The sequence below is a fragment of the Heteronotia binoei genome, chromosome 5 (assembly GCF_032191835.1).
Source record: "Heteronotia binoei isolate CCM8104 ecotype False Entrance Well chromosome 5, APGP_CSIRO_Hbin_v1, whole genome shotgun sequence".
In the NCBI taxonomy this organism is placed as follows: Eukaryota; Metazoa; Chordata; class Lepidosauria; order Squamata; family Gekkonidae; genus Heteronotia; species Heteronotia binoei.
In genome coordinates, this window is record NC_083227.1 from 12,060,526 (window position 1) to 12,078,436 (window position 17,911).

Below are 17,911 nucleotides of genomic sequence, written 5' to 3' on the forward strand. Positions count from 1 at the left end.
CAGAAGATCCCAGGTTCAATCCCCAGCATCTCCAATGAAAAAGGGTCCAGGCGAATAGGCGTGAGAAACCTCAGCTTGAGACCCTGGAGAGCCGCTGCCAGTCTGAGTAGACAATACTGACTTTGATGGACCAAAGAGGGTCTGATTCAATATGAGGCAGCTTCATATGTTCATATAGAGTGGTGGTCCTACAGGTATCTCTTTAGGGGAGGGACGGTGGCTCAGTGGTCGAGCATCTGCTTGGTAAGCAGAAGGCCCCAAGTTCAATCCCCACCATCTCCAACTAAAAAGGGTCCAGGCAAGTAGGCATGAAAAACCTCAGCTTGAGACCCTGGAGAGCCGCTGCCAACCTGAGTAGAAAATACTGACTTTGATGGACCCAGGATCTGATTTGGTATAAGGCAGGTTCGTGCGTTCATAGAACAAATGTCAGATGTTTGAGAGCTGCAAGGAAGGGAGGGTGGAAAGATGGCTTAGCTTGGAGAAGTGATGTAAAGAGGGAAACGCCTTCTCCAAGCCGGCTGACGGGGCGGCTTTGAGAGCCACAGTTTGGCCTCCTGCTTTGGAGGGGGGGCTCTCTTGTATTCCCCTGAAGTGCCTCTCCTCCCTAGGCTGCATCCCCAAATCTCCAGAAGTTTCCAACCTGGAGTTGGCAACCCTACCCCCTCAACCCCTGCTGGCAACCCTAATTCCATTGCAAGGACCGCATCCTGGGGTCAGGGGTTCTCTTCCTTGAGCCACGAAGCCCCTCCAGTCTTCACCAGCTAGGGCTGCCAAGTCCAATTCAAGAGATATCTGGGGACTTTGGGGGTGGAGACAGGAAACTTTGGGGGTGGAGCCAGGAGCAAGGGTGTGACAAGCACGTTTGAACTCCCAAGGGAGTTCCGGCCATCACATTTAAAGGGACCGCGCTCCTTTAAAACGCCTTCCCTTCGTTTGCAATAATGAGGGATAGGGGCACCTTCTTTCGGGGCTCATAAAATTGGACCTCGCAGTCCAATATTTTTGAAACCTGGGGAGGCATTTTGAGGAGAGGCACTAGATGCTATGCTGAAAATTTGGTGCCTCTACCTCAAAAAAAATGGAGCTCCCAGAGCCCCAGATACTTGCAGATCAATTCTCCATTATGCTACTCTATGGGAATCAATCTCCATAGGGAATAATGGAGTGCCCGACAGACATTTCCCTCCCACCCCCTCCCGCTTTCTGATGCCCCAAACCGGGGGATCCCCTGCCCCCACCTGGGGATCGGCAACCCTAGACACCAGCACTTTTCGCCCCCTTCCTTGCTTCCTCCACTCCCCTCCCCTTATGCATTTTTTTTCTTTTACCTCCTTGGATTTACAGCGAGTGTCAATATCCAGTTTGAGACAAGGTCAGTTTTGCAGACTTGGCAGCGGGAGGCGGGCGGGTCAGACGGGGAAGTGCATCGCTTATTACGGCTCCCCCGTTCCCGCCGCTTTGTTTCCGGCAGAAACGCGGGCTGAGGGTGGAAGGAGGCGAGTCGGAGCCTCCTACAGAGGGGTGGGGGGTGCGGGGAGTCACGTCCTGCCAGACCCTCCCCCTTCCTCCCCGTGCATCAGCCTTACCTCTTCCCACCTCCACCCCCCCACCCCACCCCACCCCAGGATCGGGAGAACTGGGAATGCATTTTGGGGAGAGGGGTCCAGGGGAGCTTTAGAGGGAAGGAGGGGAGGGGATGCAAAGTAGGGCAGCGTAGCATGCAATTAGAGCTATGAACATATGAAGCTGCCTTGTACTGAGTCAGACCCTTGGTCCATCAAAGTCAGTATTGTCTACTCAGACTGGCAGCGGCTCTCCAGGGTCTCAAGCTGAGGTTTTTCACACCTATTTGCCTGGACCCTTTTTTGGAGATGCCGGGGATTGAACCTGGGACCTTCTGCTTCCACAAGCAGATGCTCTACCACTGAGCCACCGTCCCTCCCCTGAGTAATTACTCGATCGTCATGTTTGGAATAATCTGTACTAGATTGCATGAAAATTATTTAGGCAGCTAAGAATCTCCAACGGATAAAAGGAAGTACTTCTTCACCCAAAGGGTGATTAACATGTGGAATTCACTACCACAGGAGGTGGTGGCGGCCACAAGTATAGCCACCTTCAAGAGGGGTTTAGATAAAAATATGGAGCACAGGTCCATCAGTGGCTATTAGCCACAGTGTATGTGTGTATATAACATTTTTTGCCACTGTGTGACACAGAGTGTTGGACTTGATGGGCCGTTGGCCTGATCCAACATGGCTTCTCTTATGTTCTTAATCCTTTGCAATGCTTACTTGATAAGTTTCATGGTAATGTGGGTTCAATTAGATGGGGGGGGGGGGCGGCAACGGTAGCTCTTAAGGTTTTTTTTTTGCCTAAAACTCCCATCAGCCCCAGCCATTGGCCATGCTGGCTGGGGCTGATGGGAGTTGTAGGCAAAAAAACATCTGGAGAGCTACCGTTGGCCACCCCTGAATTAGATTGATCGTAGGTTGATGCAGGAATCGTTGCCTTTGTTTTCATCTTGAGCTCTCTCCTTGGGTAGTAAATGGTCCTACATCTCTAGACACACCTCTCTAACTTTAAAATTCTTAACCAGATGTTTTATTGTATGTCTGTAAGTATTTATGCCTGTTTATAACCCGGTTCCATAAGATCAATTTATTGTATGTGAGTATTAATATTGATATTAACTTGTATATTTTCAAAAGTCAATAAAAGATATAAATGGGGGGGAGTTGCCAATCCCCAGGTGGGGGCAGGGGAACCCCCGTTTTGGAGGCCCTCCCCTCCGCTTCAGGGTCATCAGAAAGCAGGAGGGGGGGATGTCTGCCTGGCGCTCCATTATTCCCTATGGAGACCGATCCCAGAGGGTATAATGGAGAATTGATCCGCGGGTATCTGGGGCTCGGGAGGGGGGGCTGTGTTTTGAGGGAGAGGTGCCAACTTTTCAGCATAGCATCCAGTATCTCTCCCCAAAATACCCTCCAAGGTTCAAATGGACTGGAGCAGGGGATCCAATTTGATGAGTCCTGAAAGAAGGTGTCCCTATCCTTCATTATTTCCAATAGAGGGAAGGCTTTGTAGAATCATAGAGTTGGAAGGGATCTCCAAGGTCATCTAGTCCAACCTCCTGCACAATGCAGGAAACTCACAAACACCTCCCCCTAAATTCACAGGATCTTCATTGCTGTCAGATGGCCATCTAGCCTCTGTTGAAAAACCTCCAAGGAAGAACGCAGGAAACTCACAAAGACCTCCCCCTAAATTCACAGGATCCTCATTGCTGTCAGATGGCCATCTAGCCTCTGTTGGAAAACCTCCAAGGAAGGAGAGCCCAATTTCATGGAATCCTAGAGTTGGAAGGGACCTCCAGGGTCATCTAGTCCAACCCCCTGCACAATGCAAGAAACTCACAAATGCCTCCCCCTAAATTCACACAATCATTGCTGTCAGATGGCCAAGGACGGAGAGCCCACCATCTCCTGAGGAAGCCTGTTCCACTGAGGAACCGCTCTGACGGTCAGGAAGTTCTTCCTAATGTTGAGCCGGAAACTCTTTTGATTTAATTTCAACCCATTGGTTCTGGTCCTGCCTTCTGGGGCCACAGAAAACAATTCCACACCATCCTCTATATCAGTGGTACCCAACCTTTCTGGCACCAGGGACCGGCACTATGGCCGGCTGGCCTGCCCACCACGGCCCCAGAGCCAGGAGGGTGGGGGCACCAAATTCTGCCCCACTCTCCCTGTGGCGCCACACAGCCTCCCCGCCCCACCTCCCTCACAGCCATGCAGCCTTGCTGCCCCTCTCCCTGCGGCCGTGCAGCCTTGCCACCCTGTGTCTCCTCGCGGTGCCTCCTCCACCATCCGTTTCTCCAATTTTAAGGTCAGGGGAGGGGCGATGAAGCGCCGCCTTCCCCAGCTCTTTAAGAGCCGACCCCCCCCACCACCACCACCAGCTGCCTGGCTGCTAACAGGCTGAGGACCAGTACCAGACCGCAGACCGGGGGGTTGGGGATCCCTTCTCTATATGACAGCCCTTCAAGTACTTGAAGTTGGTGATCTTTATTTCACTGTAATACATTTATATCTCCCCTCTTGTGGATTCCTCCAGGCTAAAGGAATCTCCCTCAACCAGCCCACCTTTGCTTGCTTCCCTGTAAGATGTGAGCGTTTCAAACATGGCTAAAATCCCTTCCACAGTCCAAGCAATTTTAACATTCCTCCCTGGTTATGGCAAGGCTTCTGTGTAGATTCAAGCCTTATATTGTCTGTAATTGTCTTTAACATAAAAGCTTTTTTGATGGGCTAAGCCAGGGGTGGCCAACGGTAGCTCTCCAGATGTTTTTTGCCTACAAACTCCCATCAGCCCCAGTCATTGGCCATGCTGGCTGGGGCTGATGGGAATTGTGGGGGGAAAACATCTGGAGAGCTACTGTTGGCCACCCCTGGGCTAAGCAGTTACATGTTTTCTCCTTGTGTCGGTTTTTAGATGCTGTAGAAAATTTCCATGCTGAGTGAAACTCCACAGTCTGAGCATTCAAAAGGTTCTTCTACCGTGTGGGCTCTCTAACACTGTTAAAGACTCCAACTGTTACTCAGCCTCTATCTGCACTCTGAGCTCAAAATGTTTATTTCATGTGGGTTCTTAGGTTCTGTTGAAGATGGCATACCTTTTGGAAGATTCCATTAAACTCCCTATGCCAATAGACTGGGCACTTGTGCATGTCCACAGATAGAAACTTTAGAACATGTGTTCCTAAACTGTACTTTCTACTCTGACCTGCGCTTCATACTCATTGACCCCTGTTTGAGTGAGCAAACAATGAAGCCCAACAAATATAAAATTTTCTTCCTACTGTCAACAACAGGGTGTCTGTTGTGGGGGAGGAAGGTAAAGGAGATTGTGAGCCACTCTGAGACTCTTCGGAGTGGAGGGCAGGATATAAATCCAATATCTTCTTCTTCAACTCAGAACCAACTGGTAATTGAAAATGTTGCAAAATTTTTATATCTAGCCTCTAGGAGGTGCTTAATGTATTCGCAGACTGGCATTTGATGGATGGATTCGTTCCCTGTTATGTTCTACATCATGCCAATAAAAGTTATTGAATTGAATTGAAAATGGCAATCCAAACTGAATCTCTTTCCATGCTCTAAGCATTCAAACAGTTTCTCCCTTGTGCGTTCTTAGATGCCTTGGAAGATGCTTTCTGAGACGGAATGTCTTTCCACACACTGAACACTGAAAAGGTTTCTCTCCAGAGTGAGTTGTTTGATGCTGTTGAAGATGGGCACTTCGAGCAAATCTCTTTCCACACTCTGAGCATTCAAAAGGTTTCTCCCCAGAGTGAGTTGTTTGATGCTGTTGAAGATGGGCATTCCGAGTGAATCTCTTTCCACACTCTGAGCATTCAAAAGGTTTCTCCCCTGTGTGGGTTGCCAGATGCCTTTGAAGACCACCACTCTGCCGGAATTTCTTTCCACACTCTGAGCATTCAAAAGGTTTCTCCCCTGTGTGGGTTCTTTGGTGCTGTTGAAGATGGGCACTCCGAGTGAATCTCTTCCCACACTCTGAGCATTCAAAAGGTTTCTCCCCTGTGTGGGTTGTCAGATGCCTTTGAAGACCACCGCTCTGCTGGAATTTCTTTCCACACTCTGAGCATTCAAAAGGTTTCTCCCCTGTGTGGGTTCTTTGGTGCCGTTGAAGACTGCTACTCCTACTAAATTTCTTTCCACACTCTGAGCATTCAAAACGTTTCTCCTTTGTATGTGTTATTTGGTGCAGCTGAAGATTGTTACTCCTACTGAATCTTTTTCCACACTCTGAGCATTCAAAAGGCTTCTCCCCTGTGTGGGTTCTCTGATGCACTCGAAGATTTCTCCTCTCACTAAAATTCCTTCCACAGACTGAACATTCAAAAGGTTTCTCCCCTGTATGGGTTTTCTCATGTTTGTGAAGATATCCTCTATCACCAAATCTCTTTCCGCATACTAAACATTCAAAAGGTTTCTCCGCTGTGTGGGTTCTTTTATGCTGTTGAAGATGGCCACTCCGACTGAATCTTTTTCCACACTCTGAGCATTCAAAAGGTTTCTCCCCTGTGTGAATTCTTTGGTGCTGTTGAAGACAGCTACTCTGACTGAATTTCTTTCCGCACACTAAGCATTCAAAAAGTTTCTCCTCTCCGTGTATTTTTGGGTGCATAAGGAGCTTTGATCTATTTCTTATGTACTTTCCATACTGAATGGATTTACTTGCCTTCATTATCCTGTGCTTTGGAAAATGTACATTATGCTTTCTTCCATCTTGCTTCTCAGCCATACAGCTGCCTATTTTCTCCTTAGGCCTGCCTCCATTCCTGACGTTTTCTTTCAAGTCTTCATTTTTAACTCTGTCTGGCATTTGCTGATGAAGTTCCTCCCCCTCCTCATTCCTCTGATCATCCACTGCTGGAATAAAGGGAGAGATCCTGTTAGCACCTGAGAGGGGCGGGTAAGGTCCACAAGCACCTATGTGACCACAGTACGAAAGGATTGATGGCGCTTTGGCCTTGTCCAGCTTGGTTGATCTTAACTACCCCTCCTCCTTTCCCCCAGAATATTGAGTATACCTCACCCCCATCAAAAGCCACAGCTGTGTTCTTGCCAAGGAGTTTCTGAGTCTGAAGATTTCAGGCCCCCTGAAGGCCTCCCCACTTCCTTATCGAGCAGGCGGTGTGATTGTACCACCTCCCTGAAGAGACCAGGGCCCTGTGGGATTTGCCACAATTCTGCAGGGCCTGCAAGACATATCTGTTCAGGCAGGCCTTTAATAATTAACTGGAGGTGCTGTTTTGTTGCTTTCGCATGCTCATGGAACTCAAATCAAAGCTTGCTCAATTTGTTAATTTTACTATTCTGTCATTGTACCATTTTACATTCTAAACCACTGCCTACCAGATAATTTTACTTCACTGTCGTTGGTTCTTAAATCTGTACCATGTTGCATTCTGGGCCACTGCCTACCACCTATGTCTGGCTTTGCTCACTGTGCCGGATTCCTCGTCTGATGAAGTGTGCTTAAGAGCACACAAAAGCTTACGTTTCAAATAAAAATGGGTTGGTCTTAATGGTGCCACTTGACTCCTGTTTTGTTATTGTACTAATGTAAATCTGTTATTGAATTGTTAACTGTTGTTAGCCGCCCTGAGACCAATAGGAGAGGGCGGGATATAAATATAATAAATAAATGTTTTGTCAGAAGTAAATCAGAAATCCGCCATGTTCCCTTGACATAAGCATGAAAAATACTCACTCTCAGCCAGCTCATCCGAAAAGGAAATATGCTCTTGGGGTCCCCTTGAGGAACTCTCCAGCCTTCCTTTGGATCCAAGGCTGTTCTTTGTCTCCACTGTAGTCTTTTGTATACTTCTGGCTTTTTTTGCAAAGAGAGAGAAAATGATGATTCTTAAACAGGGAAGGAATGAAACCCAAGGGTAAAAATTCTTGTGGGAAGACGAAACCCTGGCCAAGATCGAAGCCCTCGATATCAACCAGTATAAGGGGGACAGATCTGTAAGGAAAAGCAACCTCAATCTCAAAAGGGTTAACATTATTATTAAGTGGCCTTGTCTGAGTTTCAGGTGTTTGTGATTTGAGTCTCCCTGCAGCTAACATCCTTATCTTTTTCAAGGCCAGATTCCAGAATGTGGTGATTGGTTAATCGTGAGAACCTGTATCCAGTTGTGAAACCAGGAGTGAGGGGAGGTGGAGGGGGGGAGGAGGAGGAAGAGGAAGAGAGGGAGGAGAAGAAGAAATTGGATTTATATCCCACCCTATACTCTGAATCTCAAGAGTCTCAGAGCAACTCACAATCTCCTTTACCTTCCCCCCCCTCCCAAGAGACACCCTGTGAGGTAGGTGGGGCTGAAAGAGCTTTTACAGCAGCTGCCCTTTCAAGGACAACTCCTACAAAAGCTATGGCTGACCCAAGGCCATTCCAGCAGCTGCAAGTGGAGGAGTTGGGCCCATCCAGTCCAACACTCTGTGTCACATAAGAATTGAACCTGGACCTTCGGCATGCCAAGTAGATGCTCCCCCCAGCCTCTCCCCAATTAGCAGAACAGGCTTCAAAACACATGTTCCCCAGAGAGTACTTAGATCTGAATTTCAAAATCTGCTAGTAATCCCCGGGCCGGAGGAGGCCCGACTGAAGTCAACCAGGGATAGGACCTTTTCAATCACAGCCCCCTGCTGGTGGAACCGGTTACCGGATGAAGTGAGGGCCTTGAGGAACCTTGGGCAGTTCCGCAAGGCCTGCAAGACTGTCCTCTTCCGGTTAGCATACGACTGACTGGCATTTAAGAACTGCGGAGGAAAGCCGTCACCATCAGATTAGCACCAAATTAATAGATTGTTTCTGGGGTTTCTCCTGTTTTAATTGTTTTAATTAGAAGAAGATGAAGATAGAAGAAGATATTGGATTTGTATCCCGCCCTCCACTCCGAAGAGTCTCAGAGCGGCTCACAATCTCCTTTACCTTCCTCCCCCACAACAGACACCCTGTGTGGTGGGCGGGGCTGGAGAGGGCTCTCACAGCAGCTGCCCTTTCAAGGACAACCTCTGCCAGAGCTATGGCTGACCCAGGGCCGTTCCAGCAGGTGCAAGTGGAGGAGTGGGGAATCAAACCCGGTTCCCTGTAAACTACTGTAAATTATTATCGAATATATATTTTAATATTTATTAATTTTTATTGGTCTGCGATTTTATGTCATAAGCTGCCCTGAGAGCCAGTTTGGTGTAGTGGTTAAGTGTTTGGACTCTTATCTGGAAGAACCAGGTTTGATTCCCCCACTCCTCCACTTGCAGCTGCTGGAATGGCCTTGGGTCAGCCATAGCTCTGGCAGAGGTTGTCCTTGAAAGGGCAGCTGCTGTGAGAGCTCTCTCAGCCCCACCCACCTCACAGGGTGTCTGTTGTGGGGAGGAAGGTAAAGGAAATTGTAGGCCGCTCTGAGCCTCTGTCCTTGAAAGGGCAGCTGCTGGGAGAGCCCTCTCCAGCCCCACCCACCTCACAGGGTGTCTGTTGTGGGGGAGGAAGGGAAAGGAGATTGTAGGCCACTCTGAGCCTCTGTCCTTGAAAGGGCAGCTGCTGTGAGAGCCCTCTCCAGCCCCACCCACCTCACAGGGTGTCTGCTGTGGGGGAGGAAGGGAAAGGAGACTGTAGGCCGCTCTGAGCCTCTGTCCTTAAAGGGCAGCTGCTGTGAGAGCCCTCTCAGCCCCACCCACCTCACAGGGTGTCTGTTGTGGGGGAGGAAGGGAAAGGAGATTGTGAGCCGCTCTGAGACTCTTCGGAGTGGAGGGCAGGATATAAATCCAATATCATCATCATCTTCTTCTTCTGAGCCCGCCTCGGTGGGGAGGGCAGGATGTAAATCAAATAAATAAATAAATTTACACTTAAATCACAATGGCAGCAATTCACACCTTTGGTGTCTGTGAAAGTTCCTTACCCAGAAAGGCCACATTCTCATAGTTCTCCAGCATGACTTCCCTGTACAGAGCTCTTCGTCCCGGATCCAGCAGGGCCCACTCTGCCTCCGTGAAAGAGACGGACACCTCCTCAAAGGAAAAGGGACCCTGAAAGAAAAGGAAGATTCCCTCATCAGAAATCACACCGGTCAGAGATCGCACACTGGGAAGGAGCAGGCTGGGCAGATACAGGATGTAAGGCCTAGGATGGGTAAAGTGAACGGGGTTCAGAGGATCTTTTGCCCAGACATCTTGTAGAAACTGCAGGAACAAAAGCCCCCAGAGAAAGGTGGAGGGACCCAGGCTGTCCCCTGATCATTTCTCCTACCTGGATTGGAGATGTAGCAGCCATTGCCACGCATCTGAAAAGACAACGGCTCAACAGCATCTCTTCACTACCTGTTAGTGAGACAAAGGAGGGAGGAAAGGTGTTTGCTTGTTTGTTCCCTGCTTCATATATCCCCTCCCCAAGGTAGTGAAACCTTGCCCTGGGTACGCTCAACAAGATTTTAAACAGATTTTACTAACTCCTAGGAGAGGCAGAAGAAATGCGTCAGGTACCCACAAGTCTCAGGGACTATAGAAGAAGAAGACTGCAGATTTATACTCTGCCCTTCTCTCTGGATCAGAGACTCAGAGCAGCTTACAATCTCCTTTATCTTCCTCCCCCACAACAGACACCCTGTGAGGTGGGTGGGGTTGGAGAGGGCTCTCATAGCAGCTGCTCTTTCAAGGACAGAGGCTCAGAGCGGCCTACAATCTCCTTTATCTTCCTCCCCCCACAACAGACACCCTGGGAGGTGGGTGGGGCTGAAGAGGGCTCTCACAGCAGCTGCCCTTTCAAGGACAGAGGCTCAGAGCGGCCTACAATCTCCTTTCCCTTCCTCCCCCACAACAGATACCCTGTGAGGTGGGTGGGGCTGGAGAGGGCTCTCCCAGCAGCTGCCCTTTCAAGGACAGAGGCTCAGAGCGGCCTACAATCACCTTTCCCTTCCTCCCCCACAACAGACACCCTGTGAGGTGGGTGGGGCTGGAGAGGGCTCTCCCAGCAGCTGCCCTTTCAAGGACAGAGGCTCAGAGCGGCCTAAAATCTCCTTTATCTTCCTCCCCCCACACCAGACACCCTGGGAGGTGGGTGGGACTGAGAGGGCCCTTTCAAGGACAACTCCTGAGGTAGCTATAGCTAACCCAAGGCCATTCCAGCAGGTGCAAGTGGAGGAGTGGGGAATCAAGCCAGGTTTTCCCAGATAAGAGTCAGCACGCTTCACCACTACACCAGACTGGCTCTCTTATAAATGCTGCCAGTGTATTTCAGACTTCTGTGAGATCTGTGTCTGCCTGGGATGAAGGAAAAGGGCGAGGAGGGAAATGACGTCTCATGACCCGTTGCCATCACATTCGGCCCAGGTGTGACTTAATCTTTATCCTGACCTGAACTCTCCAAGGACGCTCTTTCCACCTCAGGGAATGTAACTTCTTTCTTCAAAGGTGGCGCCCACATCTGGAACAGCAGTGAAGGAGAGGAGTCGGAGATGAAATGGAATAGAGGCCAAGGAATGGATCCTGCCCCACTCCCAGACTCTGCACCCTTCCATCAGCAGATCTGATGTGTTATCTAGAGCAGGGGTGTCAAACTCATTTGTTGAGGGCCAGGTCTGACATAAATGAGACCTTGTTGGGCCAGGCCATGTCAGGCTGGGCCATGTGTGTACCTATTTAAGATTAGGTAGCAGAGATATAAACTTTACAAAGGACACAAACACAAGTCAAGACTTCTTTAAAAAAAAAACAACTTAAAACATTAGCACTCAATGGTCTTAAAGGTGCTTTCTTTGTATTTCTCCCATGGGATCCAGGGAACTGGGCAAAGGAAGCTCTGGCTCTTTCCTTCCTTCCCCAGGGGACCAGGAGGGGGAGGAGCCTCAGCCAATAGAAGGAAGGAGACGCTTGGCTCAGTTTTGCTGTGTGATTGAGAGACAAAATAAAATAAAACAAAACAAACAATGGCAACACAGTATATCCAAAAATCTAAGAAACAACTGTGTCAAAAATACAAGATACAATTTACAAATTTTACAAAAATCTATAGAATATATTGTGCAATAGCATCCAAAAATCATTCCAAAAACATGAAATCACGTTGAGAGCATAAAGTCCCAAACACGAATACAATTCTCAAGGGTGACTCCGGAAAATTCCAAAAAGTCTATAGGGAGTATTACTACTCAGAAGTAAATTCCAAACGGAGTCCTTCCACTGATGTTGGCTTCCGAAGGAGAAAATCTTGCCTTCACGCAATCGCCGGCTTAAATCGCTTTCCGCTGCATTTGCAGCTTCTTCACAAGCCAACTGACAAAGGTCTTCTTAAACGCCCATATTGTATATTTCAATTGACGGTTTTGATTGAGAGAGCCTGACAAAGCAAGATCTGCCTCCCCACCCCTTCCGCCCCATGAGAGGAGCCTCAGTCAATGGAAAAATAGAGGCTTTGCTCTGTAGCTAGGCAAAGCAAACTGTGATGCAGAAGGAAGCAAGAATCATAGAATCGTAAGTTATTTTATTTGTTATTTGAATGAAGGTATCAAATGTTATTTTATGTTAAGTTCCGGATAAAAATACAGGCGGCCGGTGGAAGTGACATATGAAACACGGAAGGAACTTTGGCCCCACGTCGCCGCACCTGTGTGCTACCCTTTTGAATAATACGGTACACTTGCGTCTACCAGGAAACAGGACATTCTAAAGACAGAAAGATACTATACTTATTTATAGCATTGCGTATGGATTTTGAACTATTGATATTGTTTGTGAATGTTAAGCTCGGTCGGAGCCACTGAATTTTGTTTGCAAGCTGAATTTGAAACGTTCTAATGGATTGAATATCTAATAAGAGCGTATTGCACTTATTCTCATTTTGTAAATTTCACCGTGTTTCTTTTTTTCGATTTACCAGTCGATACACTGTGGTTTCCTATTTGCCTAAATCCCCAAGTGTGGGCAGGGGATCCCCCGGTTTGGAGGCCCTCCCCCTGCTTCAGGGTCATCAGAAATTGGGGGGAGGGAAATGACTGCTGGCCACTCCATTATTCCCTATGGAAACCGATTCCCATAGGGCAGGGGTGGCCAAACTGTGGCTCGGGAGTCACATGTGGCTCTTTCACACATATCGGGTGGCTCTTGAAGCCCCCACCACCCTGTTGGCTGGCTTGGAGAAGGCATTTAAAGTTAAAGTTGCTTTCTTTCTGTCTCGTCTTTCTTCCTCCTTCCCCTATCTTCCTTCCTTCGCAGTTCTCAGACACCTTGGGCTCTCAAACATCTGACATTTACTCTATGTGGCTCTTATGTTAAGAAGGTTTGGCCACCCCTGCCATAGGGTATAATGGAAAACCGATCCATGGGTATCTGGGGCTCAGGGGAGCTGTTTTTTGAGCTAGAGGCACAAAATTTGCAGCATAGCATCCCATGCCTCTCTCCAAAATACCCTCCAGGTTTCCAAAGGATCGGACCAGGAAGTCCGATTCTATGCGCCCCCAAAGAAGGTGCCCCTATTCTTCATTATTTCCAATGGAAGGAAGACATTTAAAAGGAATGCCTTGCTCCATTGGAAATAATGAAGGATAGGGGCACTTTCTTTTGGGGCACATAGAATTGGACCCCCTGGTCCAATCCTTTTGAAACCTGGAGGGTATTTTGGAGAGAGGCATTGGATGCTATGCTGCAAATTTGGTGCCTCTACCTCAAAAAGCAGCCCCCCAAGCCCCAGATCCCCATGAATCAATTTTCCATTATACCCTATGGCAGGGGTGGCCAAACTAGCTTAACATAAGAGCCGCATAGAGTAAATGTCAGATGTTTGAGAGCCCAAGACATGAACATCAGATATTTGAGAACTGCTCAGGAAGGAAGATTAGGGAAGGAGGATTGGACTATGCATGGAACCCACGATATTACAAGAGAAGCTTATTCCCCTTTGGTTCCCAATAATTTCTTATCTGGCTAAAAACGACATTCTCCCCAGAAACAAATTTTATCATGATCTTATTTACTTTTGACTTGCCTGAGGTATATAAGCACCGAGTAGTTACGTCTTTCTGGGAATGCCTGCCCTTCACAGTTAAACACAACGTTAGCTGGTTTGAAATACTGACTGTTTATACGTATCCACTTTACGACTACCACACTATATTTTCAATGTATCGTATTTGCTTTTAGGCTTCTGGAGAGATCTTGCTGTCCCCTATGTGTCCCTTATATTGCTGTCTCTCTGTTGTTTGGTTTTGTTTTGACTGCTGAAAAAATTGTAGTAGTAGTAGTAGTAATAATAATAGCCTTATTAAAAAAAAAGAAGCCACTAGATTACAGGAAGCACCCGAAGAAGGAGGGAAATTTGGGAAATGCCCAGGTCAGGCATGGAGGCCAAAGGGAAGGCCCTAAGGCAGGGGTGACCAAACTTGGTTAACTTAAGAGCCACACAGAATAAATGTCAGATGTTTGAGAGCCACAGGACATGAACATCAAGGAAGGAAGATGATTGACAGATGACAAATAGACAGACAGACAGACGTAGACTTTTTAATTTCCCGGGGGGGCGGGGCTGGGGCCCAGCCAGAGACAGACAGACAGATATAGACAGACAGGTAGAAAGATGAGAGGGGGGAAGGAGGAAGAGATGGAAAGAAAGCAACTTTAACTTTCGACAGGAAGAGAGGGGGGGAGGAAGAGATGGAAAGAAAGCAACTTTAGACAGACAGATGAGAGGGGGAAGTAGGAAGAGGTGGAAAGAAAGCAACTTTAGCTTTAGACAGACAGATGAGGGGGGAAGTAGGAAGAGATGGAAAGAAAGCAACTTTAACTTTAGACAGGTAGACAGATGAGAGGGGGAAGGAGGAAGAGATGGAAAGAAAGCAACTTTAACTTTCGGCAGGTAGATGAGAGGGGGAAGGAGGAAGAGATGGAAAGAAAGCAACTTTAACTTTCGACAGGTAGATGAGAGGGGGAAGGAGGAAGAGATGGGAAAAAGCAACTTTAACTTTCGACAGGTAGACAGATGAGAGGGGGGAAGGAGGAAGAGATGGAAAGAAAGCAACTTTAACTTTAGACAGACAGATGAGAGGGGGAAGGAGGAAGAGATGGAAAGAAAGAAACTTTAACTTTAGACAGAGAGATGAGGGGGGAAGAGATGGAAAGAAAGCAACTTTAACTTTAGACAGGTAGACAGATGAGAGGGGGGAAGGAGAAAGAGATGGAAAGAAAGCAACTTTGACTACCAGCTGGCTTGGCTTGGAGAAGTGATTTAAACTGACTTGTCTTCTCCAAGCCAGCCAACAAGGCGGTGGGGGCTTCGAGAGCCACACAATGTGTGTGCAAGAGCCACAGTTTGGCCACCCCTGCCCCAGGGGGAAGGGGTTTCTGCTGCAAAGCTGGGAGGGCCCCGCCACTGCCCGCCTCCTCCCAATTCTCCCGCCTGCCCCCCCTCCCTTGGCCCAAAAGCAGCCTGCAGGCAGAACTCACCAGAGCCAAGCGCAGCATGGGGAAGACAAAGGCGGCGTCCCCACTGGGGAGGGGATGGGGAGAGACGCTGCTCCCTCCGTCGGCAACACGTGCAGCCTGCCGAGAATCCTCCTCCCAGCTGAGAGGGGCACTCCGGGATCATGCAGCTGCTCCCCACCCCCCAAAAGCGAGCCCCCTTTTGCAAAAGTGCAGGGAAGGGGGGGGGGGCTTCTGCAGGATTCCTCTTGCAGGGAAGCAACTCGGTGAGGGAGGCGGCGATTCCGGATGCAGGCGGAGCGACTCCGATTTCGAGAAAGGGGGAGGCGGGAGCAGGAGGTCACTTCCACCCCGGGGATGTGCCTTCTCTGTGGTGGCCCCTACTTTTCTAAATGCCCTGCCCCAAGAGCTCCGGAAAGTTCCCCTCTCCCGGCCCTTCCACGACACTGCACTATTCAAGAGGGCAGTCTTTGTTCGCCTGCAGCAGCGGCTCCTCTAGTTTGGTAAACTGGGCGAAAAAATTAGGGCTACCTTGTATGTTTGGGAAAACCTCTGGAGACTCGGAGGGGCGGGGTGGATCCAGGAGAGGGTGGAGTTTGGGGAGGGGAGGGGCCTCAGCCCGTGACAGTACCCTAGAGCCAGTTTGGTGTAGTTAAGTGTGCGACTCTTATTTGCGAGAACCGGGTTTGATTCCCTCCCCACGTCTCTTAAAGCTGCTAGGATGGCCTTGGGTCAGCCATAGCTCTCACAGGAGTTGTCCTTGCAAGGGCAGCTTCTGGGGGAGCTCTCTCAGACCCTCCAACCACACAGGGTGCCTGTTGTGGGGGGAGAAGATATAGGAGAGCGTGAGCTGCTCTGAGTCTCTGATCCAGAGAGAAGGGCCGGGTATAAATCTGCGATCTTCTTCTTCTAGAGTCCACCCTTCCAAGCAGCCGTTTCTCCAGGGGAGCTGATGTCTGCCAGCAGGAGATCAGTTGCAAAAGCGGGAGATCTCCAGGCCCCACCTGGAGGCTGGCAACCCTAGAGGAGGGTGGGGTTTGGGAAGGGGCCTCAGCATGGGATAGTGCCATAGAACCCACCCTTAAACACAGCCATGTAGCGTGGGGATCCCTTATAATTCCAGGAGATCTCCAGTCCCTGCCTGGAGTTTGATAGACTGGAGAAAACCGTGTAAGGAATAACTATAACACTCAGGTTACTAATACGATTTCCAGTCATGCACTTCAATTCAATATTGTAATTGAATCTGGCAACAGTTTTGCTATCGATCCCACAATTAATAAAGCTACAGTGAAGAACAAACTGATCTATGTGTCGTTATTCACAGAAACAATTTACAGAAACCAGTTGCTCCAAAGTATGAGAGAAGAGTCCACGAAGTTGAAGAGCAAGGCTCTATAGGTGTGCAAGAACTTGCTGGTCAATTTCTTCCACGGCAGATGTTAATTCTCAAAGTGATCATTGAATTGTGACACGCTTCCAGTAATTTCGCATGTTTCGGACACCCTTCTGTAACAGGATTTATTTTGGGTTGGCCGTCTTTATGAAATTAACCATACTCGTTATGCAGTTAGCCATACTATATACACGGAACCAAAGCCCCTGTATAAATCGATGGTGCGGTCTCATTTGGAGTACTGTGTACAATTCTGGCCACTGCACCTCAAAAAGGATATTATAGCATTGGAAAAAGTGCAGAAAAAGGCAACTAGAATGATTCAAGGTTTGGAACACTTTCCCTATGAAGAAAGGTTAAAATGCTTGGGGCTCTTTAGCTTGGAGAAACGTCAACTACAGGGTGACATGATAGAGGTTTACAAGATTATGCATGGGACGGGGAAAGCAGAGAAAGAAGTACTTTTCTCCCTTTCTCACAATACAAGAACTCGTGGGCATTCAATGAAATTGCTGAGCAGTCAGGTTAAAAGGAAGTCCTTCTTCACACAAAGGGTGATTAACTTGTGGAATTCACTGCCACAGGAGGTGGTGGCGGCTACAAGCATAGCCAACTTTTAGAAGGGATTGGATAAAAATACGGAGCAGAGGTCCATCAGTGGCTATGAGCCACAGTATATGTGTGTATACACACACACACACATTGGCCACTGTGTGACTCAGAGTGTTGGACTGGATGGGCCATTGGCCTGATCCAACATGGCTTCTCTTATGTTCTTATGTGACACAGAGTATTGGACTGGATGGGCCAGTGGCCTGATCCAATATGGCTTCTCTTATGTTCTTAAAGCCTTAGTACACGAATTCTATTACATTCAGCAATGCAAAACTCTAAACAGAAGCTTCTGGTTAAATTTCCAAGACTTAATTAAATTTATAGAGATGTCCTTCTTTGTGCTTTGACAGGGAATGAAGTGCAGTTAGGAACGATTCCAACGACTCGATAGTTTTGAAAATATGTTGAGTTCTGTGTCAAAAATGCAACCGACCATAGACTTTTTTAAAAAAACAGATGTTTATTAGCCGATTTTCAGTTCACAATAAAGAACACGGTAATCTGTCACCTCAAATAATGCAGCCTTAGTGAGGATATAATTAACATTTTTTTAAAAAAAAAGCCAAGAAAAAGAAAAAGTAAATCACAAAATAGAGAACAAAGGAGCAGTCATGCAATTATACTGAAGAGCATCCCGTGAAAATACATTCTGTTGACTGATTCTGCTGTAGGAACATATGAAGAATTGTCCCAATATTGTATTAAGAAATCCAGTTCATCAAACTCAACTATTGAGAGCTCACAGTTTTTTGTATTCAGACCAGAGGGGAGAAAGTGAGCCCAGAACATATTAGAAATAGAGCATATCATGATAAAAAAGGGTTTTGGGGGGAAATATTATGTTTGGTGAGATATTCCACTATTTGGAACCAGAACACAGTAAATTTTTCTTGAGTAC

The 17,911-nt window shown here is 47.9% G+C and overlaps 1 protein-coding gene and 1 non-coding gene across 2 annotated transcripts in view; both read right to left on the reverse strand.

Moving 5' to 3' along the window:
* The window catches only part of LOC132571714 (zinc finger protein 91-like), a 250,554-nt gene that overhangs the window by 24,488 nt on the left and 208,155 nt on the right, over positions 1 to 17,911 (reverse strand). The window contains exons 5-6 of the mRNA XM_060238509.1: positions 5,192 to 6,458; positions 1,332 to 1,514 (exon numbers count right to left, since the gene is read on the reverse strand). Of these exons, the coding sequence (XP_060094492.1) occupies positions 1,332 to 1,514; positions 5,192 to 6,458 (1,450 nt within the window). The remainder of the gene's footprint in view (positions 1 to 1,331; positions 1,515 to 5,191; positions 6,459 to 17,911) is intronic.
* TRNAH-GUG (transfer RNA histidin (anticodon GUG)) lies at positions 1,870 to 1,937 on the reverse strand. Its single transcript has one exon. It is a non-coding gene; the product is annotated as a tRNA-His (tRNA).